The sequence below is a fragment of the Brassica rapa genome, chromosome A09 (assembly GCF_000309985.2).
Source record: "Brassica rapa cultivar Chiifu-401-42 chromosome A09, CAAS_Brap_v3.01, whole genome shotgun sequence".
Lineage (NCBI taxonomy): Eukaryota > Viridiplantae > Streptophyta > Magnoliopsida > Brassicales > Brassicaceae > Brassica > Brassica rapa.
This window is the reverse complement of record NC_024803.2, coordinates 33,036,033-33,062,568: the sequence shown is the minus strand read 5'-3', so window position 1 is coordinate 33,062,568 and position 26,536 is coordinate 33,036,033. Positions and strand designations below refer to the sequence as shown.

Below are 26,536 nucleotides of genomic sequence, written 5' to 3'. Positions count from 1 at the left end.
AGAGACACGTGATATAGTGACATCATTTTAAAGTTAGCTGTCTTAATAAGGATATACGTGTGGACCGTGTGGTGTGCAAATCAACTTCCACCTCCATCTCCACCTGCACCTGACCGACCAGCTTCACTTTTTTACCCGTTTCCTCTTCACTTCTCCCATGTGCTTTGCTTTCCTCTCTTCTCTTCTCTCCACATCATATTTTAAGAATTAAAAAAAAATATCAGTGGGCCTTTTCTCTATAAAATAGTCATTCAGAATGGGCCTTTCAGAGGTATGATTAGCCTTATGAACAAGAGGCCCCGCTGTAGATTTACAGAAGTGAAAAAAGCAAAAAATGTGGGGGGGGGGAGTAGTCAAGAACATCAACCCTACTTTCACTCGTTGCCAAGACACTGAGGAATCGCAGAAATTTCACACGTGTAAATTTTGTCACGTTTTCTTTTTTAGTGTTTTTTTCTAAGAATATATAACCAAATTTGCCTTCACTCAATCACCACTACAAATTTTAACGTGTTGCATTTTCAGTTTTCTGTTTAGTGTACATATAGATTCACACTAACTTATTGTTTTCCAGCCTACAGTTTAACAAAGGATCAATTTATATAATTAGTATCTGTTCTTTGGATTCACATATGAAAAGGAGAAAATATGCAACATCATTCAGAGATAACGACGTCAACGGATCAACCACTTTGCCCGAAGCCACGTCGTGTGTGTCCTTCTCTTCCTGATTTCCTCAAACCTCTCTCATGTCCCCTACACTCTTCTAACTGGTAACATTATATGATCTAGATTGTTAATATATATCTGCTTTCAGTTACGTTTGGTCTCTAGCATTTTCATTTCATAAGGATGTGTGAGGTGTTTCCTATGTATGCGCAAATAAATAATCCTCAAAAAAAAAAAAAAACTCCTCCCCTGCTTTTTCCTTGCCTTTATTGAAACTTCATCATGATGGCTCCTACATGTTTGTGCCAGCCAACAAAGTTCAGAGGGAAGAAGCGGCGTTCTCAGCATAATTGATAAGGTCATACTTGTTTTCTTCATCATAGATATAATTCTCAATCCAAAATTAGTAGTAATAACTTGACCAAACAAAATTAGTAGTAAGAACTAACATGTAAAATAATTCAAAAGTCTGCTTGTTCTTTTCCTTTTTGTCAACATTCACTGTTTTTTAAGGAATATAAAACATGAATATATATCATAAATCACACGTATAATAGAACGGGAGGAGTATCTCCAAATTTACATGCACATGCATGGTTCTTGAGAGTTAATTAAATAAAAGTATATACTATATTGTGGTAGGTGCAGCCGATAGAAGGTGGAACAGTAGAGTCAATGTGGTACGCAGGGTCTCCACCTAGGCGAACCGGGAATCCTCTTGTACACGACCGTCATTTCATTCACTGCCTCGATCTTCTCCCCAGTTTCTCAAGCACTAAGGCTTGATCTTCACATCTTCTTGGAGGATATATGCATTCATAGCTGCACACAAGAAGAAAAAGAAAAAAAAACTCCTTACATGCATCCACATTTATTGCCATATATATCGATATATCTCACCGTAAAGAACATTAACCTCATCAAGTAGAGGGTTTGCATACAGATATGCATCTATTACTCAAGAAGTTTGGAGTTTGTTCTTTGTAGAATTGTATTTTGGATTGGTATTCTTGATCACCAAAAGTCCACACTGAAGTCAGCACAACACTGCTTACAAAACCAGCACCCACTTATAGTACACGATGAGCGCATAGACCATTATTTCTTTTTATTAGGTCTGGATGTTTTTAATTTTTATTATAGACCATTATCTCTTTTTAGTTTGTTATGCCTTGTATTGGAGACATTCCTATAATTTTATATAAGACTTGTGTTCCCTTTGACTCTACCCGTCCTTGTAAGTTCCAGACTTGCTATCTTTTTTTGTTAGAACAGTTGATCGGTTGCTTGTATAGAGCTTCTTTTCCAAAATATAGTTAAAATTTAAATAAATGAGTATGTTTATGGAGATTCAATTTTCTTTTTAAATGTTTATCGCGATTAGAGATAAATCATTTTTCGACCAAAACGTAAAAACAAAAACAAAAAGAGATCAATGAGTTAATTTATGATTGTGATTACGATCCAGGCTACCAATTTTTAACAACGCTTTTTGTGAGCCAAAATATTACGAGTGGTTTCGTACTTTCGGTAACAAAATACAAAACGGGATTAAAAGTGACTAATTGTGGGAGCCTTTTAATTTAATAATCAACTAAATGATGGATTAATGCTTTTATAACATGTGTTATATCGTGTGTTTAATTTTCAAATGATGCAATATAGATTTATTGAATTTTAGCGTTATGCAATCATGCATATAGAGCTGATTAGACTATAATGTTAATAAATTCTAGTTATGAAGATGAAATTGTTTTGAATAATTCTCTCTTGGTTGTTTTTTAAGAAAATAATTACAAGTAAAAATATTTTAGACGATAAAAAGAAGAGAAAGTGCGTGATTTGCGCCGGGTCAAGATATATGCGACACGTGGACATGACCTTGTCGGGAAGTCAACGGTTTCTACTTACTATACTTTATCATTATTTGTATTCCTGTCCTATTATCTTTATATTATTACAAAATCACCCCTATGTTTCCCTTGTAGATTTCAACCTTTTCATCATTGCCATTTTGCTAAATGCGTGCTCAGCCTGCACCTAACTCATGGAACCAACAAACATCCCTCCACGTCTCTTTTCACATATCCACAAAATATATATATACAGCTACACAACACATAACAATTCAATCTAGATCATATACTTGTGATTTCATTTAGTTTATTAAGGTCATAATCAGAAAGACTATGATTTTATTTTCTATGTATGCTTTTTTTTTTTTTTTTTGGTCAAATTTTTCTATGTATGCTAGAATAATTAAACACAGAGTTGATGTTCTATAATTGAATCAAATATACGAATTTTCGTTGGCAACATATTCCTTCATCAATGATTTTACGAACTCGTTGACTAATACCAAGCACCAGGCAAAACGTTGACCTTTTCCCTCACATACACACACGAAAGAATAAACATGTAGTAAAAGAAACTCAAGTTGCAAGAAGCAACATCATCGTTCTTAATATAACAGAAGTTAGATTCATGGAGGAAGATAAAGATAGAAGAATGGTTCGGAGTATAGAGAAGTTAAGATGGATGTTGCAGTTTGGATTCTGCGTTATGAGTTTGGGATGTGCTTCAGTTTCAGGATCATTCTCCTTTCAAATTCACCATAGATTCTCGGACCAGGTCAAGACCGTTCTTGGTAGCCATGGCTTGCCTGAAATGGGCACTCTCGAGTACTACGAGACCTTGGTTCACCGTGACCGAGGTCGCCGGCTAACCTCCAACAACAATCAGACGACTGTTTCTTTCGCTCAAGGCAACTCCACACAAGAAATCAGTTTGTATGATAATTCATCTGCTTTATTTCTTTCACTTTAGTACTATATGTTGACCTTTGATTATGTTCCTTTTTTTTGTTATTGATCAGTTTGCATTATGCGAATGTGACGGTAGGGACACCGGCTCAATGGTTCTTGGTGGCTTTAGACACGGGAAGTGATTTGTTCTGGTTACCTTGCAATTGCAAGTCCAGTTGCATACGTAGCATGGAGACCGACCAAGGCGAGGTAATAAACAATGAATCTTGCAATGCAGTAAATTATATGACATAAAGTTCGATCATCATTTAAGACACATATTTGTATACACATAGAGGATAAAGCTCAACATCTATGACCCAACCATATCAACATCAAGCTCAAAGGTTCCGTGCAATAGCACACTTTGTGCATTAAGAAACAGATGTGTTTCTCCTCTCAGCGATTGTCCTTATCGAATTCGATATCTCTCGCCCGGTAGTAGAAGCACAGGAGTGTTAGTGGATGATGTGATCCACATGAGGACAGAAGAAGGAGAACCAAGAGATGCTCGGATCACATTTGGGTTTGTAACTCTTTCAACTTTGAAAACAACAGTGTTCTAAATATCAGTAGGCATCCCCTAAGTGGCAAATTTAAATCGATTATAATCGAAACGTTCTTTCTCTATTTTTTTCAAAAAATAATCGGTATAAACGACTCCTAGACAGGTTGATCTTCTATAAAACTTTTAATTGTCGTGTAGCAATTTCTTGAACTTCGATTATGAGTGACAATATGTACTACTAATTATCAAAGTAGAGCTTTCAAGAATTGAGTAACAAGCTTTATATACTACTTTCCCCCTTATATTTTAGACCTGAGAGTGTTGCCACTTAATAATATAAAAGTACACAAATGGTGGCTGCAGATGTAGTGAGTCCCAAGTAGGGTTGTTCGAAAAAACGGCTGTAAATGGTATAATGGGACTTGCAATAGCAAACATAGCGGTTCCAAACATGTTGGCTAAAGCCGGTGTAGCCTCAAACTCTTTCTCAATGTGTTTTGGTCTGAAAGGGAAGGGAACAATCAGTTTCGGAGACAAAGGCAGCTCAGACCAGCTTGAAACTCCATTGAGTGGCACTCTTTCTCCGTAAACACTCCCCCTTAACACTTTTTTCTTCATTTTTTCCCAATAATATCTGATATGTAACGTATATTAGCATGTCTGAACACAGGCCGTTTTACGATGTGACCATCACCGAATTCAAGGTAGGAAGTGTGACGGTGGAAACAGAATTCACCGCAATATTTGACTCCGGGACTGCCGTTACATGGCTCATCGAACCTTACTACACTGCTGTTACCACAAACGTACCTACCTAACTATATTGGCATGCATCTCTTTTTATCCATGCCTAGCTTATTTGTTTGCATTTTAGTTTATGTGTTGGCGTTTATATTTCAAATGAAAATTAGCTATGTTTTGGTTTTAGAAAATGAATTTCCTTACAAACAGTAAGAAAATGCAAGCTTAAAATGTATAAATTGTGTTTGAAACAATCAAGACCTTATTATACCATAGCTTACTAATTGATTATATTTATATATATACTGATTTGTTTTGTGTTGTGTTGTGCAGTACCATCTTCAAGTAGCAGACAGACGACTTCCGGCAAGAGTGAAGAGTCCCTTTGAGTTCTGCTACATTATTACATCAGCGTGCGTTATGACTTGATAAGAACACGTAGTAAAAGTATTAAGTTTAAGGAATGTTGATGTATGTGTATTGTTTCTGTTTGCAGTACTGATGAAGAGAAGATTCCTTCAATTAGCTTTGAGATGCAAGGAGGAGCTACGTATAATGTTTTTAGCCCCGTACTTGTCTTCGACACCTCCGATGTACGTAGTATACACATCTCTCATCTCATCAACTTATGCTAATAGTTACATATATGAATCTTCACTCGATTTACAGGGCGGACAAGTCTATTGCTTGGCCGTCTTAAAGGAAGTTACTGCCGGCTTCAATATTATCGGACGTACGCTACTTTTATTCTTCAACCAATATCATCTTATATATTGCTCATTGTTACCAATTTCTAATCAGATAATTTTATTTCATTTTGTTAGAAAACTTCATGACAAACTACAGAATCGTCCACGATCGTGAGAGAATGATTCTGGGATGGAAAGAATCCGACTGTACTGCCCTAACTTCTTCTCCAAGAAATAAAAACTATTTAAAAGGTCTTAACTAATTTGCTTTTTGGAACTTTTCAGGTAACGATAAGAATGGTTTTACTGGACCTACTGCCTCAGCAAACCCGCCGTCGCTGCCGCCAACGCCGTCTCCAAGAGCCAGAAGCCCTTCGACGCGTTTGAACCCGCTCGCTGCTTCTTCACTCCTCATCCTTTGCTTCTTTTCTTTTATATGTTTGTGAATATCAGTTACATGTACATCTTACTTTCGGTTTCTATGATTGGAGTTTCACATATTGTTTAATCCACCCCCAGAATCCTCCACTTCTCATCTTCTGACCCTCTTATTCTTCCCTAATATATTTCATCCAAGTGGAATATTGGTAAATAAACTAATTATTTAAAATAGTCAGATTTATATGAGAGCATGTCCATTCCTCATCCAAATTATAAAATATCCAAAAGCATAGGACTGACTTTATTTAAAAAAGTTGAACATAAAAATCGATGGATTAAATATGTAATATAGGCAACATTTTCAAACAGAAGAATGATTCAACTTATCCAGAGCTGCGACTCATAACTCATAATGGCCTTTTTTTGTCTGCTGGTGAGCTTAGTTTCTAATTAGTTTGTTGGATATGTCTAATTAAGTATGACGATAAAATCTGGAACAATCCACCACAACTTCCTTTTTTTTTAATCAGGTATATACTATTGATATCCTAATGCGACGTGAGTGACGCACTTTGTTAAAAGATCAACTACAAGTGTGCATTCTAATTAATATATACTAGATAGTAATCCGTGCCTTGCGCGGGATGAGATGATTAAATTTAGACTTTGTGAGATTAAGAAACATTAAATCTGATTAATTTGGATATTAGTTTGTTTTGGATTGATAGTTTCGGGTGTTAATGAGGAGGATATAGATTGGCCATTTTATGTAGTAATTATATAAAAACTACAAAGAAGTCAGTAAGAATCAGAAAACTATTTTAAATCAAAAACTTCAATTCCATTATAATAAGTATGCATATCTCATTCTTTCAAATACAAAGAATGGTCTAAATATAAATAGGTATTGTAAAATAAATTCAAATGAAAAATAAGATTGAATAACTTCAAGACTTCAGAAATCGATGCTTGGAATCCTACAATTAAAAATTTCAAAATATTAGGAATAACCAATGGATATATTTATATATATTACTCATATAAAATAACAAATTAGAATGCTATGCTTACTGAGATTTGAAGAACTGAATCTCTGGAATGTCAGAATCAAACAAAATATCAGAACCACCTTCCATGTTTGTAACATAATTGAAACCACCTATAAAGTAATATCGACAATAAGAACACAAACCAAAATATTCTGAATATAAAATTAAAGATTGCAAATAAATATACTATACCGTCTCCCCACTCAATTCGCCATAACCTTAAAACAGTTACAACAACATCTGCAGTATTAGCACACCATAATGCATTTAAATGATGGGCTAGAGCTCCATAAGCAACACACTGTATATGAGTGTACCTGATAATATCGGGAAAGTTATTAGTCAATATTACTTCTACAGCCATGGTCGTATTTTAAATTAACAGATGTATCAAATGAAAAGTACAAACCCGAGATTTATTAAGGAGAACTCCAACGAATACAGAATTGATTTATAAATGTTGGCAGGTTGAGCTAGCTTAGTAGCTATAAGATCTCCTACACGCACTAATGCTCCACAAAGATCTACATAACAGTATTTTTTAACATATGAGCATTGCGCGGTTGAGCTAGCTTAGTAGACATGATTTATTTTTTTTAACAGACTTTTACACTGAAGAGTGTGCAAAATGCCTCATTATAAATCGATCAATTAAATATAGTAGTATAAGTATATGTAAACTATATGATATAATTAATAATATAAACATGATTTATTTTATTGATGTAATCCTCATATTTAAATGTTGATTTTAGTAATTTAATATTTTATTTTACGTTAAAATTTATTTTTTTATCTTTTTATTAAATTAAAAAAACATATTTTTTACTTTTTTGACAAATATGTATTCTAATATTTAGTTATTTAATACTATTATCGATTACTAATATTTTTTTATTTTTATTCCATAAAGCTATTACTATTATTAACTTAATATGTTTAATGATTATTTAAATAGTAAAAGAAAAAATAATAATCTATTTTAAAACAAAAATATCTTCGTGTTATATTAGATTGAAAGCCGATATCTAATCATATAAAATAAAATTCACAAAATATTTTAAAAGATAAATATATTTATGGTTTTTGGTATAAAACCGAATAAACCGAAAATCGACATAACTAATCAAAACTGAACCGAACCAAAATAGAGAAAGTTGTTTGGATTTGGTAGTACCGAATATACCGAATAAATTTCATTTTAAAAAATCCGTGGTATATAGATATGGTTTGGTATATAAACCGATTAAACCGAATAAATTGATCAATTAAAATATAGTAGTATAAGTATATGTAAATTATATGATATAATTAATAATATATACATGATTTAACTAACGCACTAACTTGGGTTAGTTAGATTTAACTAATAATCAAAATTGACATTTAACATAAATCAAAACATTACCAAAAATTCGTTTCGTTATTAATTGATGTGACAAAACGAACACAATCTATATAGTCTTACGCCATATCTATATAGTCTTATGCCATAGAGTTTTATATGTCGCTTTTCATTTTTGTAGGGGACATATCTGCATGTGAAGTCCATTGCATGTACATTAGGATACTTTGATTCTCAAGCTCGTAAGTGTATCTTACCAAGAATATAGAAATCGTATGTACTATCTACGTATTTTGCATGTACCTAATAATCATATCCTTTGTTTTGAGGAGGATCTCAATCACACCACATATGCATATGCGTTCGACTAATAATTTCCGAAACCGCATTGATCTTAACAAACCCAAAACCGGTGTTAACATAAAGTTTCATTAAAATATCCATACAAAGCTACTCTTCGGAGCTGAACTCACCGGCACTCAAAGCAAATTACACCAAAAATGAACTATCCGAAGAAACTGAAGCATAATGTCTTATAAATTTTGCATGAAGAAACAGAGTCCCACTTTCCTGACTGAACGTAGGAGTCTTCGTGTTGATATCCCATGACGCGGGGTTTTAACTTCTTGTACTTTGAATTGAGAGTCCTGTGATCAAGAGAACTTATGTCTTCTCTAAATCGCGGCTTGCGCAAGCCGGTTCCCTAATAATCATATCCTTTGTTTTGAGGAGGATCTCAATCACACCACATATGCATATGCGTTCGACTAATAATTTTCGAAACCGCATTGATCTTAACCAACCAAAAATATATGTTAACATCAAGTTTCATTAAAATATGCATACAAAGCTACTCTTCGGAGCTGAACTCACCGGCACTCAAAGCAAATGACACAAAAAAACGATCTATCCGGCAACACAAAGCAAATGACACAAAAAACGATCTATCCGGCAACACGGTCAGCATAATGTCTTATAAATTTTGCATGAAGAAACAGAGGACCACTTTTCTTACTGAACGTAGGCGTCTTCGTGTTGACATCCCGTGAACCGGCTTGCGCTCCCCACCATATTGAAATATTCCATCTTAGGCTCTGTCGGGCTTTCTCTTGAGATCCTCAACACTTCCCATATTGCTCCTTCCTTTACCATCTCTTCCGCGTTCGTTTCTGCAATATCTCAATCTCTATAACCATGTTATAAGGTTACTTGATTCAGCAATTTTTTTTTAATTAGATGCACACCAAAATGATGACCGTCTTGTTGATGCTTTTGCAAAGAGCTAATTCGCTATGCCTCTTACGTAGTCATCGAACACGAACACATCATGTACGGTTGGAGAATTGGAGAACGGCCACAATAAAGCATAAACAATGCTGAATCCACTGAAAAAATTAACTCCGGTTTACGTGAATTTAAGTTTCAGAATGGCCACAATAATTTTGGAAATTTTTTGGAGCATTTAAAGCTTCCGTTTTTTAAACATAGGTTCTCCAAATGACACGTGTGCAATTTTGTAAATAGAAGCCTATCATGAAGCCACGTCAGATTACACTTTTAAGGAAATTTTTTTTAAGTGCTTCTCCTTTAATATATAGGGGATCCTTCAAATTGCATTCAATAATAGCAGGATTTAAGTGAAAAATAAGAAGAGTAAAGGGTCCTTTCTGCAAAAAGAAACCGTTGACTAATTTAAGTTAGCCACCCTCGACATCATAGACTTTCTTTCCAAAAAAACATCATAGACTCTGTTCTCGTCAACCTTGAGCTTCAGGGGAGAAGAAGATAATGGCTACTACTACTTGGATTAAACAATAATTATTACTAGTTTTAACAACAAAACCAGCTCTTCTCTGCTTGTCTGTAACAATGCGAAAGAGTCAACCTTTCTACTTTTTCAATCCCTCAGTGTCCTTACAAATACAGGATTCGCCCCGCCGTAACACATTATACGAAAAGAGAGTTTGAAAAATAAAATAAATCATGGCGATAGGACGCCATGTCTTCGTGTTATTGTCTGCGTTAGTGTTGTCATGGGGACTGGAGAGATGTGAGGCTACTGGGAAGTTCAGCTTCGAAGTTCACCACATGTTCTCTGATGCTGTTAAACAAAATCTCGGGTTTGACAATCTTGTCCCTGAAGAAGGAAGTTTGGAGTACTTCAAGGTCTTAGCCCAACGTGATCTCTTCAGAGGTCGAGGTCTTGCCTCCAACAACGAAGATTCCCCTCTCACTTCCGCTGAAGGAAACCTCACGGTTTTCGTCAGTTTCTTGGGATCGTAAGCACTAACTTCTCTTCTTCTCTTTAATTATGTTTTTTTTTTGGTAAAATGTTAAATCTCTCTTTAATTATGTTATCACTGTATTGTCTTCTTATGTTTTTTTTTTGTTGCAGACTGCATTACGCAAATGTATCTGTGGGAACACCGGCTACTTGGTTCCTTGTGGCTTTGGACACAGGCAGCGATTTGTTCTGGTTGCCTTGCAATTGTGGTGTTACTTGCATCAGCGACTTGAAAGATGCTGGCTTTCCACAGGTTTACCTCTCTCTTTCTACTAGTAGTTACACCTTCTTTTTTCTGATAACCCGTGGTATCTGGCCCGGTATCTGGCGGGCCAAGGCTCAACCGACTAATCCCTGAATCTGTTGGCAAGTCCGTATGGATTTACTTTTGGTTTACTTACCAAAAAGCTTCGTACTATTAGATTTGGACTTCTTTTTATATATTAGACACTTCCTTGTCTAATTCTCCAATGTGGAATTTAGTTTGTTATCTCATAGAATCTATACAGATTTATTAACACTAATTTGTTTCGTTTTCTTTGAAACAGAGTGTACCACTGAATCTATACAGTCCCAATACATCTTCTACAAGTTCAAGCATCAGATGCAGTGACGATCGTTGCTTTGAATCCAGCCGCTGTTCTTCTCCTTCTTCGAGTGTTTGTCCTTATCAGGTTTCTGAGTCTACCACCACAACCTCCACAGGGACATTGTTACAAGATGTGTTTCATCTCGTCACAGAAGATGTGGATTTAAAGCCTGTGGAAGCTAATGTCACGCTTGGGTAAGTAATAATGATCCTCCTCTGTTAATGACATGTGCAGGCAAGCAAGAACTTGAATCCTTTGTTTTGTGATGCAGCTGCGGTCAGAGACAGACAGGTCTGTTCCAGAACTTTCAAGCCGTGAACGGTGTTCTCGGGCTTGGTGTGAAGGACTATTCTGTTCCTAGCCTTCTTGCAAAAGCCAAACTCGCCGCAAACTCCTTCTCGATATGTTTCGGACGTGTCATTGGCGTTGTTGGAAGAATCAGTTTCGGAGACAAAGGCTACACAGACCAGTCTGAGACTCCCTTCATTTCTGTTGAACCAAGGTACAAACTCAGTTCCATATTACCATCTCCCATAATCATTACTTACCTTTGTGTTTTTTTCACATTCTTGAACCCAAAAATGAAAAACTAGTACGGCGTATGGTGTGAATGTGACGGGACTATCAGTGGGGAAAAAAGCTGTTGGGTTTAGCATGTTTGCACAGTTCGACACTGGCTCATCATACACACACTTAAGGGAGCCAGCATATAGTGCTTTTACCAAAGCTGTAAGTGCGTTGCGTTGCGTTGATTAGCCTAACTTTTGTGTTTGTTACATTCACATGACTTAACGTACGTACGTTCATTTCATTTACTTTTTGTAGTTTAACAGCCGTGCCTTGGACATTCGAACACCATCCGATCCTCAGTTTCCGTTTGAGTTCTGTTACAACTTGAGGTCATGATGATAACTAGCTAAGTTTGCTTTTTGTACGCATGATCTGAAATTCTGATTGTTTTTTTCCTCTTTCACATGCAGTCCAAACGCTACAAACATTACTTTCCCACCAATAGATATGACTTTTGAAGGAGGGTCAGTGATGAGCATCAAGAATCCTTTTGTCACAATAAAGACCGAGGCATGACATTGGTGTTTTAATAATAGTTTTTTTTTTTGTTTTGTTTCTTGTCTTGTATTAGCGTATCTATTTACATTGGTTGTGTTTGGTTTTGAACAGGGAGGGGGCAGGATGTACTGCTTGAGTATTGTGAAGATCGAAGATCTTAGCCCTAACATCATTGGACGTGAGTGTCTCAATAATAATAATAACACAAATTTAAATGAATATGCTTGATACTGAGAGTATGTGTGGATTGCAGAGAACTTGATGGCTGGATACCGCATTGTATTCGACCGGGAGAGGATGGTTTTGGGTTGGAAGCGGTCTAATTGTAAGTGACTAACAATGAGAAAGTGATTGCACATAGCCTAGGAAGTAAGCAGTTGCTAATGAAGTGCTGATGATGTCAGGTTTTGAGGATGAAAGCTTAACATCTGCTCCACCAGCAGAGTTTGGAGATACTCCACCACCACCATCAGAGTCTGAAGGTCCTTCACCACCAGAGTCTGAAGCTCCTTCACCACCCACAGAATCCAATCCACTACTTCGTTCTCCTCCGCCTCCTCCTTTGGTTTTTACTACTACACCACCTAGTGACTCCACAGAAAGTCCTGGCTCGAGCGGTGTAGCCAATGTCAGCCCTCTTGGATCCCTGCTTCTGCTATCTCTTTTGGCCTTCCTGTGATTCATACAAAAGGCATTGGTTTGACCATTTAATGTTTCAATTTAATAAGAATCTTCGTTTGATGAGCAGAAGCAATCAATATTCATTGGTTTGAGAATTGTAATATTATCTTATCTCCCTGTTATAACCATGTATGTTTTTTTTTGTTATACTAATGTTTTGGACATGCCAAGTGCCTGGGGTAAATGCGCAAAGGAGGAGATACATTGTCATGACAAGTTTTAGAGGTCAGGATTAACAAATGAAAGAAGAGTTAAGGGGCATTTTTTTCTTGTAAACTTAAAGAAGACGTGAAGTACAATGTTGTTGTCTATAATGCTTTCCATAATAGCAGGAGTTAGGTGAAAGTTTGCTCGTTGATTAGAGAATACTAAAATAGTAGGAGGTTTAAGTGCAAAATAAGAAGAAGTTTAAGTGCAAAATAAGAAGAGTAAAGGGGCTATTTAGGCAAAAAGAAAGCGTTACTCTGACCTTGTCAACCATACCAATACTATCCAGTATCCAGCTTATGAGAAGAGGAAGCAGCAAAGTAATGGCTTACTAGTCCGAGTAAACAAGTATTATTATTTCTAAGAACCAACTCAACATCTCTCTGCTTGCCTGGAATAGCAAAGTAATGGCTTACTACTCCGACTAAAGTAATGACCTTTTTCATGCCAACGTATCTGTGGGAACACCGGTCAACTTGGTTCCTGGTGGCTATGGTCCTCTGGACACATGAAAGACCTTGGGCTTCATATAATTACTACCTTTCTCCTCACTAAAGCAGAAACTTTCTCTTTTCTAACGCCTCTTCTTCTATTGTTTTTCTTAATGCAACCACATTTTGAGTATGATTGATGCTTAACTAAGATACAAATCTGTTCAAAACACACATAAATACATAATGATGCATTTTGTCAACAACATTTTTATCCTCATTAGTTTCAGTCTTGCCTTAACAAAATCAAAGATCAATCAAACCACATCAGGTGCTGATACCCAAAAATGGTAGCTTGTAGACTTAAACATATGGTTTTGCAAAAAAAAAAAAACTATAACCTTTACATGATTACTCGTTTATCTGGTTAATTTATTCATAAGAAAAAAAATCCACCGGCGATTTCCTCCTCGGTTGATGCTGAGGATCCACCCACTCGATCCTCTGATTCCCACTTCTTCTTCTTATGGCTGCGGCGGCGAGTAGTCATTACCTGTTTCGAGCTTCATTGCGCACGAGGATATTTCTCTCCTTCCTGGTGATGAATCCTTCCTTTTTCTCCACATAATAACGGCAATGCAAACCTTCCAAATTGCTCCGCCGAGGCCGGGACTCTGATAAAGGCAGAGTCTTTGGCCTGCTTCTCGTCCTCCGGTTTTCTCCAAACAAGTTGCCTTCTTTGGAACCGCTGAATGATTTATCCGAACGATCTCAGCACTGCGGCAGGTACGAGCTTTTTCTGCTCCAGGAATAGGATAAGAGAAGCAGAGGTTGCACCAATTTTTGCGAACGATCCATGCCTTGGTTCGATCTTGTTTTGCATTTTATTACTTTACAACTTTAACATCTACCAACTGCCTCTTTGATTACTGAATGTTTATAGCACCTAAGCAGCTTTTGATCTTGTTCAACATGTTAGCTTAGCTTACCAAGCAAGCATCTCCCTTGCTTGCTGCTACTTCATTTTTCACTAGTATCATCGCTAACCCGTTAATGCAGAAGCTGAGCCTTAGTGTACCAAGAGGATCAGGATTCGGCCCAAAGAGGTTGCTCTTATGTCGTGTCACAAACCCTCAGCTCCGAATTTTTTCACAGAAAACCGGAAAGAGAAGGTTTTTTTTATCATCTTGAGGATCACAGCCATGGAAACAGGCAAAGCTATGACCAAGGTAATAACCGTAATCCGATTTAGAGATGTGCACATGCAGCCACAAGGCAGATGTTATTGTGCCTTATAGAACCGCGTTGAAGCCTGTGAAGCTGAGGATTTAGTGCTTGTTGTATGTGTTTTATACTGCAGGATGAATCTATATAAGGAGACGGGGTGATTGGCACAAGTATATATGGCGCTGTGATCACAGGAATTTATAACCAGACACATAACACTAATAGTTGGAAGCAGTTGGGGAATCACGAGAGCAAGAAACCAATACCAGCTTCCCTTACTGATATGTGATGTGATGCACATTGCCTTTTCCGGCTGTTGTGAGAGAAAGCGGCATTTTGTCTACATGTACTGTGTGGCAATTGGTTTGATTGCTCCTCAGAAGTAGTACATCAACAACTATTTTTTTTTGTTTTCTGAGAATCGCAAAAGAACCGTGTTTGCATAAGCAAGAGAATAACATGGTATAAGAAGCTTTGTTTGGTATCTTTTTACAGTAAGGGGATCAAACTTTCTTATACGTTCCCCCTTGGAAAGAAAAAAACTAGTACTACAAGAGACTTTATAGCAGCATTACAAGGAGAAAAGGGTGTTTTGTTTGATCCCCAGAAAAGCAGGAATACAATCAGAAATGAAAAGAAGAGAACCAGAGGAACAGTTCATCGGTCAGGAGGATGGTAGCTGGTGAAAACCGGCAGAGTGGACAGCAAATCTTCCTGCTGACATCGAACCACGTGTCAACGCAGAGACTATGAAACTCATGTGAACAAGGCAAGGACTTGATCGCATCCTCGTCCTCCATTCTCATCAAACACACACTGCAACACTCCTTTTCTCTCCTTCCTCCCTGCACTCTTGGGTACAGCAAAGCTAGCCACTTGTCAAGACCCATCGTCGTTTGGATTCTCTCCACCTTCGTCTGATCAATTTAAAAGAGTGAGAGGTCTTGTGTGCTCTGAGAGAACAAAAACAAGGAGGTTGGTCACTGTTGCGTGATGTGCAATACCTATGGATTACAATGTACGTTAGAAACACCTTTTCTCTATGTTCACACACCAACACCAAGACCCTTACTTCTCACCTTCTTTGTTTCTCTCCTTTTTCTCTACGTATCCCCTTTTCTTTTTTTTTTACTTGTGCATGCAAATCACATTCTAAAATCCAATTAAAACGATCGTTTAGGTATATATAGAGTAACATGTGTGTGTATATCTGGATTCTAACAAAAGAGACACATCCAGATAAAGTTTATAAAAAGATGGTGTTTAGCATATCTTAATTTTGTTTTTAAAATTAGATGGTGTGTCTGTAATATGATTTGTAACTCAATCTTAACTAAAGTTAGGTCGTGAGGTGCCTTATCCCAATCACGCCATTTTTTAAGTTCCCTTTTATCTTCTTTTCAAACAAAAAAAACTTCATAAATGCTCCTGAATATTTTTATTTTCTCTGTGTGTTCGGTTTCTAGTTAGATTTGGATAGACATTTTCGGTTTTCAGTTTTTGGATGTAAAGATATATATAAGAACTGTCAGTGAAATGCAGTTAAATTTAGTTGTACTGTTCTAGTAACAAAATTAAAACGGTTTATATTCAAATTTTTGGATCTAGTTCAATTTGGTTTGAATATATGGATATTTTAGAATAACTCAAATAAAAAAGTTATTCAAATTTTCAAATAAACTAATCAGGCAATTAAAATAGTTTTATATAATTAAGATAAATAATAATTTGGTTTTTAGATAGTACGTTTTATAATTTTAAATATGTACATATATATAAATATTTGATTCATAAATAATAATTTGAGAAAAGTTATTTTAAAAATAAATATAATAGGTATATAGTATTCTGAGTATTTATTTGTTTTTTGTTTGTTTTGTTCTAGTTTAGTTAAGGGAATAAGAAAGCATAAACCGTGAAAGAACATAATCTAAATTGATGTTATAAAAAAACATAAACCGTTTAGACTTTTTAAATAAATATCGGTCTAGTTCGGTTTTGGTTTTGGTTTTGATTTTGGTTATTTGCGTTTGGTTTGATCCTTTGATTGGTTTGGTGCCTGGTTCCCTCTAAATTATTTGATTTTAACACTCCTCTTTGGCATGATCTGACTTGGTTAGGAAAACCGGTATCCTCTTGCTCTCTCAGAGGGTCTCTCTTAAGGTTTTTAACACTGAACGATTTCTCCTTCCTTCGCCGCCTACGTTCTCCTTTGCATCTGTAATCCGTTGACGCTCCTCAGTCCCAACATAGATATGATCCTTGGTTAATGGCGATTTCCGAATCCACCCCTGAGTCAACTCTAAGAATCCAAGCTGGAGATGAATGGCAAAAGCTTCTTCTATTCGCCAATTCGTCACATCCAGATCTAACTCCAACGCCCCCGTTCTCGCTCTTCTCAAAAGTTTCAAACTCCTCGACGAATCAAGCTCCGTTAAACACCTCTTCCAAGTCCACGCGAGGCTCATCACCTCCGGTAACTTCTGGGATTCCTCTTGGGCCATCAGATTGTTGAAGTGTTCTTCGCGTTTCGGTGACGCTAGCTGCACCGTTTCGATATTCCGAAGCATTGGGAAGCTCTACAACGCGAATGCTGTGTTTAAGGCGTTCTGGGTCTCTTCCACTCCTCATAAAGCATTGAGCTTTTACTTTGATGTAATGAGATGTGGGTTTGTTCCTGACTCCTACACCTTCGTCTCGTTGTTTAGTTGTATCGGGAAGATTGATTCCGGCAAAATGTGTCACGGGCAGGCTGTTAAGCGTGGATGCGATCAAGTTTTGGCTGTTCAGAACTCGTTAATGCGTATGTATACTTGTTGTGGCGAATTGGATCTTGCGAAGAAGGTGTTTGTTGAAATACCCAAGCGAGATATTGTATCTTGGAACTCGTTGATAGCTGGGTTGGTGAGACGTGGTGATGTTTGGTCGGCTCGCAAGTTGTTCGATGAAATGCCTGAGAGAAATTTGGTTTCTTGGAATATCATGATCGATGCTTATCTGGGTGCTAACAACCCTGGTGTTTCGATTAGTTTGTTCCGTGAGATGGTCGGAGCAGGATTCCGAGGGAATGACAGTACTTTGGTTTTGTTACTGAAAGCTTGTGGAAGATCAGATAGACTTAAGGAAGGTAGGTCGGTTCATGCTTCTTTGATACGAACATTGGTGAATTCGAACGTGGTTGTTGATACAGCTCTTGTTGACATGTATGGAAAGTGCAAGGAAGTAGAGTTAGCACGTAGGATTTTTGACAGTGTATCCCGTAGGAACAGAGTTACGTGGAATGTGATGATATTGGCACATTGTCTTCACGGGAATCCTGAAAATGGGTTTGAATTATTTGAAGCCATGATCGATGGTGAGCTCATTCCCGATGAAGTAACGTTTGTTGGTGTTCTCTGCGGTTGTGCTAGATACGGGCTTCTTTCACAAGGAAAAAGTTACTACGCCCTGATGGTTGAAGAGTTCCAGATCAAACCCAACTTTGGACACCTATGGTGCATGGCTAACCTTTACTCCAGCGCCGGGTTCCCTGAAGAAGCAGAGGGGATTCTGAAGAACTTGCCAGAGGAAGATGTGACGCCAGAATCTATAAAATGGGCTAACTTGCTCAGCTCTACACGTTTCACAGGAAACTCGGCCCTAGGGGAGAGCATTGCCAAGTCACTGATAGAAAAAGATCCCCTGAACTACAAGTATTACCATCTGCTGATGAACGTTTACAGTGTTGCGGGGCGGTGGGAGGATGTTGATAGAGTGAGAGAGGTAGTGAAGGAGAGGAAAATAGGACGAGTACCCGGGTGTGGCCTCGTGGACTTGAAGGAGATAGTCCATGACCTGAGACTAGGATGCGAAGAGGTGGACAAGGTGATTACTGAGACTAGTGTAGACGAAGATGTTACATCTTGTGCTGACATGATAAGCTAATCCCAAGTCCAAGTATACGGTTGCTCCTTTGCCAGATCCAGGCTTCATATTTGGAGGTTGTCAGGAATGCGCATGAATTGCTGTTCTTGCAGACAAGAGTAGAATAGAAACAAGAGAAATAAAAGGTCACTTGATTATATTTGATCCTATTTTATTTTTTTGTTCCTTTTTGGGGTCAGATAATCCCAATTCCCAGAAGCTCTTTATAACACAAATCAATATGTGGGAAGGCATGTGAGGAGCTAAAGAGGAGAGTGATGTTAATTTAAATGAGAAAATTGAAATTTTTACCTACTTTTGAATCAGTGAATGATACTAAATTTTTGATGGTATATATTCCCCTCTTGTTTTCAATCTATAGATCTTTTTAGTTTTCGCACATATTCATAAAACTTAATTTAATTATAAGATCATTATTTTTGATTAACTATTTTCAATAATTTTAAATTAATAGTAATCTAATAAAAATGTATCATTTATATATTAGTATTAACAAATAGTAATTTAATAAAGGAATATATAGAAAATATTCAAATATATTTTGTTGAATTTTTTTATTAAAAAATATGTATGCGATTAAATATTACAGAGTTGATCACATATATTTAATTGTCATTATGTAACTAAATAATAAAAAAAAAAGTGTTTTGGCAAATGGATGATGATGAAGATAGAACAATTTAATGCGGAGAGACTTTATATTATTGGGTCAAAATTGAGACTCTTCTCTGTAAAGTTACAACTCAAACAGAATGATCGCCGACGACGATGAGAAGTGGCTCGCTGCCGCCACCGCCGCCGTTAAACAAAATGCTTTCTACATGCAGCGCGCGATCGTATCCATCTCCCCCTCTCTTCTTCTTCACTCAATTTTTCCGAATCGGAAATCGCATCGGAACACCCCTAACTTCTGGATCCGTTTTTGCAATTATTGTTCTCGCAGGACTCCAACAATCTCAAAGACGCGCTTAAGTTCTCTGCTCAGATGCTCGGCGAGCTTCGCACTTCCAAGCTTTCTCCTCATAAATACTACGAACTCTGTGAGTCGCTCGCAATCTATCTTCTTCCGACTCGCATTTTTCCGAATTTGGGAGAATAACTCTTGTGCCGATCTGATTTGATCAGATATTCGAGCTTCTGATGAGCTGAGGAGTTTGGAGATGTTCTTTAGGGATGAGACTGCGCGTGGTTGCTCCATTGCTGAGCTTTACGAGCTTGTTCAGCACGCCGGTAACATTTTGCCAAGATTGTAAGCTGTTCATCTCATTCTCGGAGTATACATTGTCCTTTTGACTTCTCTGATTTTGAATGTATAATAATCAAGTTGGATTTCAGGTATCTTCTCTGTACCATAGGATCTGTATATATCAAATCCAAGGACGTTACTGCTAAGGATATACTTAAGGATCTTGTTGAAATGTGCCGAGCTGTTCAACATCCCTTGCGTGGTCTCTTCTTGAGAAGTTACCTTGCTCAAGTCACTAGGGATAAGTTACCTAGCATTGGTTCAGAGTTGGAAGGGTAAAGCCTCACGAATTAGTTCTCATTCAACATGATGTTGAATGATTTTTGCTAGTTTAGGAAACGTTTTAAGAGACAAATGATTTGTTAATTCTCTCCAGAGATACCGAAACACACATGGATGCTTTAGAGTTCGTGCTTCAAAATTTTACTGAGATGAACAAACTGTGGGTCCGAATGCAACATCAGGTTATTTTTCTTTCCCTCATATTCAGCATTGTATGTACTGAACATGGTTCTTATGTCTGTTCATGCTGTTGTCTAGTGTCTACTCTTTCTGAAATTTCCCTACTTAACTGAATCTGAGTTGAGGCTTTCTTGTATCTAGGGACCTACTCGGGAGAAGGAGAAACGGGAGAAAGAAAGGAATGAACTACGTGATCTTGTAATGACAGTAACTTGTAGCTTATTTTTCTCATCTAGTGATTGCTAGTAATGTCTATTTGCTGAAATTCTTCTCTTGACTGCTGATTAGGTTGGAAAAAACCTTCATATACTTGGTCAGTTGGAAGGTGTTGACCTTGTAGTTTACAGAGATACTGTTCTTCCTAGAATACTGGAGCAGGTCTGGTTTCTCTCTTTCTTTGGATAGGTTCAGCATCCAAGTTTCCGTCTACTTGGTGGTGGAAATGAATTATGCATCACTTTGTAATAGGTTGTCAACTGCAAGGATGAGCTTGCACAGTGCTACCTGATGGATTGCATTATTCAAGTTTTTCCTGATGACTTTCACCTTCAAACTCTCGATGTATTATTAGGTGCTTGTCCACAACTTCAGGTACTTCTTATAAACCCACCCTTTCTTCTTTTATATGCAGTACTTGATAAAAGATAATACTTCTAAAAAACCTTATCCCATCAGAACATAAATTTCCTTTCATCATTTTTTGTTTTTCAGCCATCTGTTGATATCAAGATGGTCCTTTCGGGTCTAATGGAAAGGCTATCGAACTATGCTGCATCTAGTGTGGAAGCATTGCCTAATTTCCTGCAAGTAGATGCCTTTTCAAAGTTGAATCATGCCATTGGGAAGGTAAATCCTGCATCTAATCATGAAGTTAAAGGAACTTAACACTTAAACCTGAGTTTATCATGAGGGCGTCTAGTATTAGAGAATAGCTACAAATTCTAGCTTTATCTCCGTGGTATTGTTATGAACGTTTAGCTCTTAAACAGTGTAATTTTTATGCTAGTTCCCTCTGATCGTATTACATTGATAATCTCTTTATGGTTATTTCATAAGCAGTTGACTGAGTCTATATCTTATATATGATTCAGGTTGTAGAAGCACAGGTGGACTTGCCAGCCTCAGCATCTGTAACATTATATTTGTTTCTTCTGAAATTCACTCTCCATGTCCATTCCGATCGTCTAGACTATGTGGACCAAGTTTTGGTATAAAACCTTCCGAGCATGTATAAGCGTGTTAAGTTTATTAATAATTACGTTTTGTGTCTATTTAATCAGTTCTTTAAGTTGCTAATACACATTGTTGTCTCCCTTTTCAAATTTTCTTTAGGGATCCTGTGTTAGCCAACTCTCCGCCACAGGAAAACTTTGTGATGACAAGGCATCAAAACAGATCGTTGCATTTCTTAGCGCTCCATTGGAGAAGTTTAATGATGTTGTAACTATTTTGAAGCTTACAAACTATCCTCGAGTAATGGAATACCTTGACCACGATACAAACAAAACAATGGCAATTATCATAATTCAGAGCATTTTGAAAAACGATACTCGCATTGCTACGGCTGATGAGGTGTGCTTTTCTATTATTTAACTTCTTCTTTCAGCATTCTCTATTGATTTGACGTTTCTTTATTGCGTGTTGCAGGTTGACGCATTGTTTGAACTGATAAAGGGACTTATCAAGGATTTTGACGGGCTAACTGATAATGATGAGGTACTAAATCATATATTTGATCAATCCTTATTGTATTCGTGTTCACAGTATTATAGTCACCTGAAAGGGTAATTTTTCTTTCGATAACTTACCTGTTCTTGTACCCGACATGGTTTCTATACTGAGTTCTAGATTGATGAAGAAGATTTCCAGGAAGAGCAGAACTCTGTTGCACGGTTGGTTCACTTTCTCTACAATGATGACCCAGAAGAAATGTCTAAGGTGTGTATATATTTATATTTGATACATTGCTAGGTGACCTTATCTGCAATTTCTAATTCATATGCCCAACTACAGATAATTTTCAGAATTAGGAAGCACATCCTGACTGGAGGACCTAAGCGTCTACCTCTTACGATACCACCCCTTGTCTTTTCCGCTCTCAAGGTTTGTCTTTCTTTATGTAATCAGCTATTCACTCTATTCTCCAACTGGGGAAAAGGTATTAAGTTCAGTCTAGCATTTGGAAGTATTTGTGTGTCCTTCCAATTTTTCAAGAAGAATTGATTTTAAATTTAAGTATGTACATGAGTTTTCTTGAGTTGATATGATATGCTTGCACAGTTAATTAGGCGAATGCGAGGTGGAGATGAAAACCCATTTGGAGATGACACGTCAACACCACAAAAAATTCTACAGCTCTTAACAGAGGTCAGTGTATGTACATACATCTTGATTGTTAGAAAAGAGTTCGCAAGGTTTAATTGTCTCGCGAGCTTCAATGGCGTTGTCCCAGTGAAAACCATTTGTTTTTTCTTTGGAAGAATGCTGTGAGGCGATTTTAAATCTCAATTTTTTTTCAGACCGTGGAAGTTCTATCTGATGCCTCGGCATCTGAATTGGCATTGCGACTCTACTTGCAATGTGCTCAGGTATATGATCGTGTAGTTTACGATCATCCCGTATCAAAACCTGCAGATATAGTGAATGATCTGATAGTTTTTTGAATCCCCAGGCAGCAAATGACTGTGAATTAGAAACAGTCGCATATGAGTTCTTCACGAAGGCATACCTTCTGTATGAAGAAGAAATTTCGGTAAGTGATATTTTTACGAGGCTACAAGTATCTCTTTAAGAAGGACTTTGACATGAGCCTTAAATTTTGGGTGTTGTAGGATTCAAAGGCACAAGTAACAGCATTACGTTTAATAATAGGGACACTACAGCGGATGCGTGTATTTAATGTTGAGAACAGAGATATTTTGACTCACAAGGCGACAGGGGTATCTTTCCTTATATGCCAGTTGACTTAGTGAGTGTTACATTGAATAATAACTAGGCTAAATTATATTTCGTTGTTGTAGTACTCTGCGAAACTCCTCAAGAAGCCAGATCAGTGTAGAGCTGTTTACGAATGTGCGCATCTTTACTGGGCTGAGGAAGGCGAGAACCTGAAAGATGGAGAGAGGTATGCTACATATGAATGCACTAAATCTTGAAAGTTAAGACTGGGAAGGATAGACAATTAGCATACCGATAAATTAGTAGTTGTGATGGGAAACACGGCAACTTTAACTAATATGAAATTTATGAAATTGAGAACAGGGTTGTGCTTTGCCTGAAGAGGGCACAAAAAATTGCAGATGCTGTTCAGAAAATGGCCAACGCATCCCGTGGTGCCAGTAGCACCGGGTCTGTGTCTCTGTATGTCGAACTGCTGAACAAGTAAGTTACCCATTTAAGTTGCACCTACTTGGTACATACGCTGCAAAAAAAAGCTTTTTCTTAATTGAGTGAAAATTGCAGGTATCTCTACTTTTTGGAGAAAGGAAATCCACAGGTAACAGGCGAAACAATCCAGAGCTTAGCTGAATTAATCAGAAGTGAGACGAAGAAAGCTGAGTCGGGCGCAGGGACATTCATAACCAGCACTCTGCGTTACATGGAGTTTCAGAGACAACAGGAGGATGGTGGCATGAGTGAGAAATACCAGAAAATCAAAATGGAATGGTTTGAATGATAACTCTTTTTCTTTTGCATTATTTTAGACTCATCATCAATAGTCATGGCGTGTCGTCTTGTTGGAGAATAATGAAAAGAGTAACAAAACTTGTATCATCACTTTTACTTTCCCAGCTTACACTTATCTATAAACATGTTTGCTGAGTTTGAAACTTGCGCTGAATTACAGGTGATGGATACAACATACAAAATATGATTTAACTGGAGATATGTTGGGGATTGAAACTGGTTCATAATTAATTGCAGAAGCAAAAGTTGTTTAATTCGAATAAACTCCACTTAATTATAAGAACAAAACAAAAGACCAAAACCAAACTTGGGTGTCTGTCCATTAACTCATTGATGCATTGTTAGAAATTTCAACATACCAAAACCACAAATATATAAAAACAGAGCTTTCCCAATCATCACCATCATCATCATCATCATAGGATGGAGCATGCCTTCTGCGCTTTGCTCTTCTTCTTCTTCTGCTTCGGAGGTTGCAAGACCACTCGTATGGCTGCGTCAAACACCGCTTTCACATTCTGCATTCAAACATACAGTCACATTAACATTAGAAATCGGTTATAATAGTAACACAAATCAATGCTGTCACGTGTACCTCTTGAGATTTGGAACTGCATTCGACGTAAGTAGGTGCATCTATAAGCTTCCTCAGCTCCTCTCCCTGAGCAGTAGTAATGGGGACAGCACCAGGATGGTCGATGAAGAACTGCTTATCATCTCGAAGATCTAGAGAGCAGCAGCAAGTCAGCAATAACACTCATGTCATCAAACAGGTGAGAGAAGAAGCAAAGAAAGAAAATCTCACCAAGCTTTGATCCAACGAGAATGATGGGGACACCAGGAGCGTAATGTTTCAGCTCAGGGATCCACTGCAACAGACGCAATTATAAACTTTGTGAGAGAGTTAACCACACTTTACACCAGAAAAAACAAGAATTTTTGATGGATTTCTTTTTAAACCTTTTTGGAGACGTTTTCATAACTGGCTTTACTGATAAGAGAGAAGGCCAAGATGAAAACATCTGCTCCACGATAGCTCAGTGGTCTTAGTCTGTTGTAATCCTCTTGCCCTGTTTTTTTTTTGGTTGTTCATTATACAAATATCACAGATCCAAAAGCACACTAAAATCAAAATTTCAAAAACAACAAGATAAGTTTATATATAGAACCTGCAGTATCCCACAATCCAAGATTAACGGTGGCTCCGTTAACCACCACATTAGCACTGAAATTATCGAAAACGGTGGGCACATAGTCCTGTATGATTACAAACCAAGAACATAACACAATGAGATGTTGTTGTTTCACAGATGAAAGAAACTATTAAAAGAAAGAACGTAAGAGCATGAGAGGTAAAAGAATGGACAGAACCGTAGGGAAAGTGTTGCTTGTGTAAGAAATCAACAAACATGTTTTTCCGACAGCTCCATCACCAACCGTTACACACTTTACGAATCTCGAAGCGCTCATTTTCTCCCTCAAAAGATTATAATTTTCAGGGAAAATTTGAACAAAAATATTTTTTTTTAAAGCACAAAGATTCAGGCTAAGCAGGCCTTGAATTTGAGATCCTTCTGTTAAGCTTCTTCTTCTTCTTCTCGATGCTCAAACTAAATCGACAATCTGGGGATCAGAAGGAACGGACTTTGTCCCAGAAAGATGGGAAGTGACAGAAACGAAAACGAAACAGTTAGTTTAGCTTTGGCCGGGAAAAATGGAGTTGAAACGTTCTCTATTCTCTCTCTTTTATTTCGCCAACTAAAACTCTATTCTCTCTCTCTTTCTATTTCCGACTAATGTGGATTTTCCTCTTTTAATAGCTCTTTCAACAAAACAAAAAAACACCAAATTAGGGGAGGACTTGTCGTTTTCTTCTACCCTCCCAATCTCATCTCGAAATCTTTTATAACGAATCCTTTCTTTCTTTCTTGCGTACTACAAATCATGACAGTGTGTTTGGTTATCATCATTAAACGTTCTTTCCTTTTTAAGCAATGCCCCTAACTAACATCACTAACCAACAATCTGTCCAAAATTAATTAACTAGTAGGTAGGTAGGTTGGTAATTAATTACACAATACACACATTGTCACAATAACTTAACTGGGCAAAAAAAACTCGGAAACGAAGAACCCGAATGGTCCATATATTTCTATATCCAAAATAATCGAACCGGAATCAGAACCGAACCAACCCGAATATCCAAAAAAATAAATACCAAAAACCAAACGGGTACCCGAATATCCAAAAAAAATAAGTTTCAGCTTTCTAATATAAAGTAAAATGACATCAACCTCATTCGAACCCGGATTGGACAGGAAGAGTGAGAACATTGTTACCGTAAATACTTATAAAATTAACACTTTAATGACTTGAATTCTGGTTAAATTGACGAATATGTAAGTGCGTAACCACTAGACCACTTAGATTAACATGTTAAATAATATATTTTGTATATATATATTTGATTCACATATTAAACAGATACTCGGAACTGATCTGAAACCGAACCAAAATCTCATAAATACCTATTGGATATAAGA

General features: G+C 37.1%; 6 protein-coding genes across 7 annotated transcripts; 4 read left to right on the top strand and 2 right to left on the bottom strand.

The window, feature by feature from the left end:
• Positions 1-79: 79 nt before the first annotated feature.
• Positions 80-8,590, top strand: LOC103841056 (aspartyl protease family protein 1). The gene is made up of 12 exons (XM_009117566.2): positions 80-773; positions 979-1,027; positions 1,312-3,458; positions 3,545-3,683; positions 3,770-3,999; positions 4,345-4,566; positions 4,652-4,787; positions 5,056-5,135; positions 5,219-5,315; positions 5,392-5,455; positions 5,547-5,618; positions 5,697-8,590. Exons 3-12 carry the CDS (start codon positions 3,154-3,156, stop codon positions 5,855-5,857), a joined length of 1,506 nt encoding a protein of 501 aa, XP_009115814.1. The 5' UTR covers positions 80-773; positions 979-1,027; positions 1,312-3,153; the 3' UTR covers positions 5,858-8,590.
• A 227-nt stretch (positions 8,591-8,817) lies between these two features.
• LOC103841055 (aspartyl protease family protein 1) lies at positions 8,818-15,158 on the top strand. Of its 2 annotated transcripts, XM_033281101.1 has the most exons (12): positions 8,818-10,465; positions 10,582-10,723; positions 11,019-11,254; positions 11,332-11,562; positions 11,654-11,789; positions 11,886-11,959; positions 12,041-12,140; positions 12,240-12,306; positions 12,382-12,453; positions 12,533-14,233; positions 14,507-14,676; positions 14,808-15,158. In XM_033281101.1, the coding sequence occupies exons 1-10, from the start codon at positions 10,170-10,172 to the stop codon at positions 12,805-12,807; spliced, it is 1,629 nt and encodes a 542-aa protein (XP_033136992.1). In that variant the 5' UTR covers positions 8,818-10,169; the 3' UTR covers positions 12,808-14,233; positions 14,507-14,676; positions 14,808-15,158. The 2 variants fall into 2 exon arrangements, with proteins under 2 accessions (XP_033136992.1, XP_009115813.1); XM_009117565.2 differs by having other exon boundaries at positions 12,533-14,676.
• Positions 15,130-15,809, bottom strand: LOC103841054 (putative RING-H2 finger protein ATL69). Its single transcript, XM_009117564.3, has one exon. The coding sequence runs from the start codon at positions 15,562-15,564 to the stop codon at positions 15,298-15,300; it is 267 nt and encodes an 88-aa protein (XP_009115812.1). The 5' UTR covers positions 15,565-15,809; the 3' UTR covers positions 15,130-15,297.
• A 945-nt stretch (positions 15,810-16,754) lies between these two features.
• Positions 16,755-18,932, top strand: LOC103841053 (pentatricopeptide repeat-containing protein At3g51320). Its single transcript, XM_009117563.3, has one exon. It carries the CDS (start codon positions 17,000-17,002, stop codon positions 18,596-18,598), a length of 1,599 nt encoding a protein of 532 aa, XP_009115811.1. The 5' UTR covers positions 16,755-16,999; the 3' UTR covers positions 18,599-18,932.
• A 303-nt stretch (positions 18,933-19,235) lies between these two features.
• Positions 19,236-24,136, top strand: LOC103841052 (vacuolar protein sorting-associated protein 35C). The gene is made up of 21 exons (XM_009117562.3): positions 19,236-19,434; positions 19,542-19,638; positions 19,724-19,847; positions 19,934-20,119; positions 20,221-20,308; positions 20,448-20,504; positions 20,595-20,684; positions 20,775-20,897; positions 21,018-21,152; positions 21,398-21,514; positions 21,639-21,878; positions 21,954-22,022; positions 22,155-22,244; positions 22,320-22,409; positions 22,587-22,673; positions 22,826-22,894; positions 22,978-23,058; positions 23,138-23,245; positions 23,327-23,430; positions 23,568-23,687; positions 23,769-24,136. Exons 1-21 carry the CDS (start codon positions 19,351-19,353, stop codon positions 23,980-23,982), a joined length of 2,373 nt encoding a protein of 790 aa, XP_009115810.1. The 5' UTR covers positions 19,236-19,350; the 3' UTR covers positions 23,983-24,136.
• Positions 24,137-24,196: 60 nt separating this feature from the next.
• LOC103841051 (rac-like GTP-binding protein RHO1) lies at positions 24,197-25,738 on the bottom strand. Its single transcript, XM_009117561.3, has 6 exons — positions 25,365-25,738; positions 25,163-25,250; positions 24,954-25,063; positions 24,799-24,862; positions 24,589-24,719; positions 24,197-24,511 (listed from the first exon to the last, which is right to left on the bottom strand). Exons 1-6 carry the CDS (start codon positions 25,461-25,463, stop codon positions 24,410-24,412), a joined length of 594 nt encoding a protein of 197 aa, XP_009115809.1. The 5' UTR covers positions 25,464-25,738; the 3' UTR covers positions 24,197-24,409.
• Between the last annotated feature and the right edge of the window lie 798 nt (positions 25,739-26,536).

Bases quoted from the DNA above. Each gene is read 5' to 3' on its own strand.
- LOC103841055 (XM_033281101.1), top strand. From the start codon at position 10,170: ATGGCGATAGGACGCCATGTCTTCGTGTTATTGTCTGCGTTAGTGTTG. The intron at 10,466-10,581 runs GTAAGCACTAAC...TTTTTGTTGCAG, and splicing joins TTCGTCAGTTTCTTGGGATC to ACTGCATTACGCAAATGTAT. The intron at 11,790-11,885 runs GTAAGTGCGTTG...TACTTTTTGTAG, and splicing joins ATAGTGCTTTTACCAAAGCT to TTTAACAGCCGTGCCTTGGA.
- LOC103841053 (XM_009117563.3), top strand. From the start codon at position 17,000: ATGGCAAAAGCTTCTTCTATTCGCCAATTCGTCACATCCAGATCTAAC.
- LOC103841056 (XM_009117566.2), top strand. From the start codon at position 3,154: ATGGAGGAAGATAAAGATAGAAGAATGGTTCGGAGTATAGAGAAGTTA. The intron at 5,136-5,218 runs GTGCGTTATGAC...TTCTGTTTGCAG, and splicing joins TGCTACATTATTACATCAGC to TACTGATGAAGAGAAGATTC. The intron at 5,619-5,696 runs GTACTGCCCTAA...GGAACTTTTCAG, and splicing joins GGGATGGAAAGAATCCGACT to GTAACGATAAGAATGGTTTT.
- LOC103841051 (XM_009117561.3), bottom strand. From the start codon at position 25,463: ATGAGCGCTTCGAGATTCGTAAAGTGTGTAACGGTTGGTGATGGAGCT. The intron at 25,251-25,364 runs GTTCTGTCCATT...GTAATCATACAG, and splicing joins CAAGCAACACTTTCCCTACG to GACTATGTGCCCACCGTTTT. The intron at 24,720-24,798 runs GTGAGATTTTCT...GCTGCTCTCTAG, and splicing joins TCTCGTTGGATCAAAGCTTG to ATCTTCGAGATGATAAGCAG.
- LOC103841054 (XM_009117564.3), bottom strand. From the start codon at position 15,564: ATGGGTCTTGACAAGTGGCTAGCTTTGCTGTACCCAAGAGTGCAGGGA.
- LOC103841052 (XM_009117562.3), top strand. From the start codon at position 19,351: ATGATCGCCGACGACGATGAGAAGTGGCTCGCTGCCGCCACCGCCGCC. The intron at 20,309-20,447 runs GTTATTTTTCTT...TCTTGTATCTAG, and splicing joins GGGTCCGAATGCAACATCAG to GGACCTACTCGGGAGAAGGA. The intron at 20,685-20,774 runs GTCTGGTTTCTC...ACTTTGTAATAG, and splicing joins TTCCTAGAATACTGGAGCAG to GTTGTCAACTGCAAGGATGA.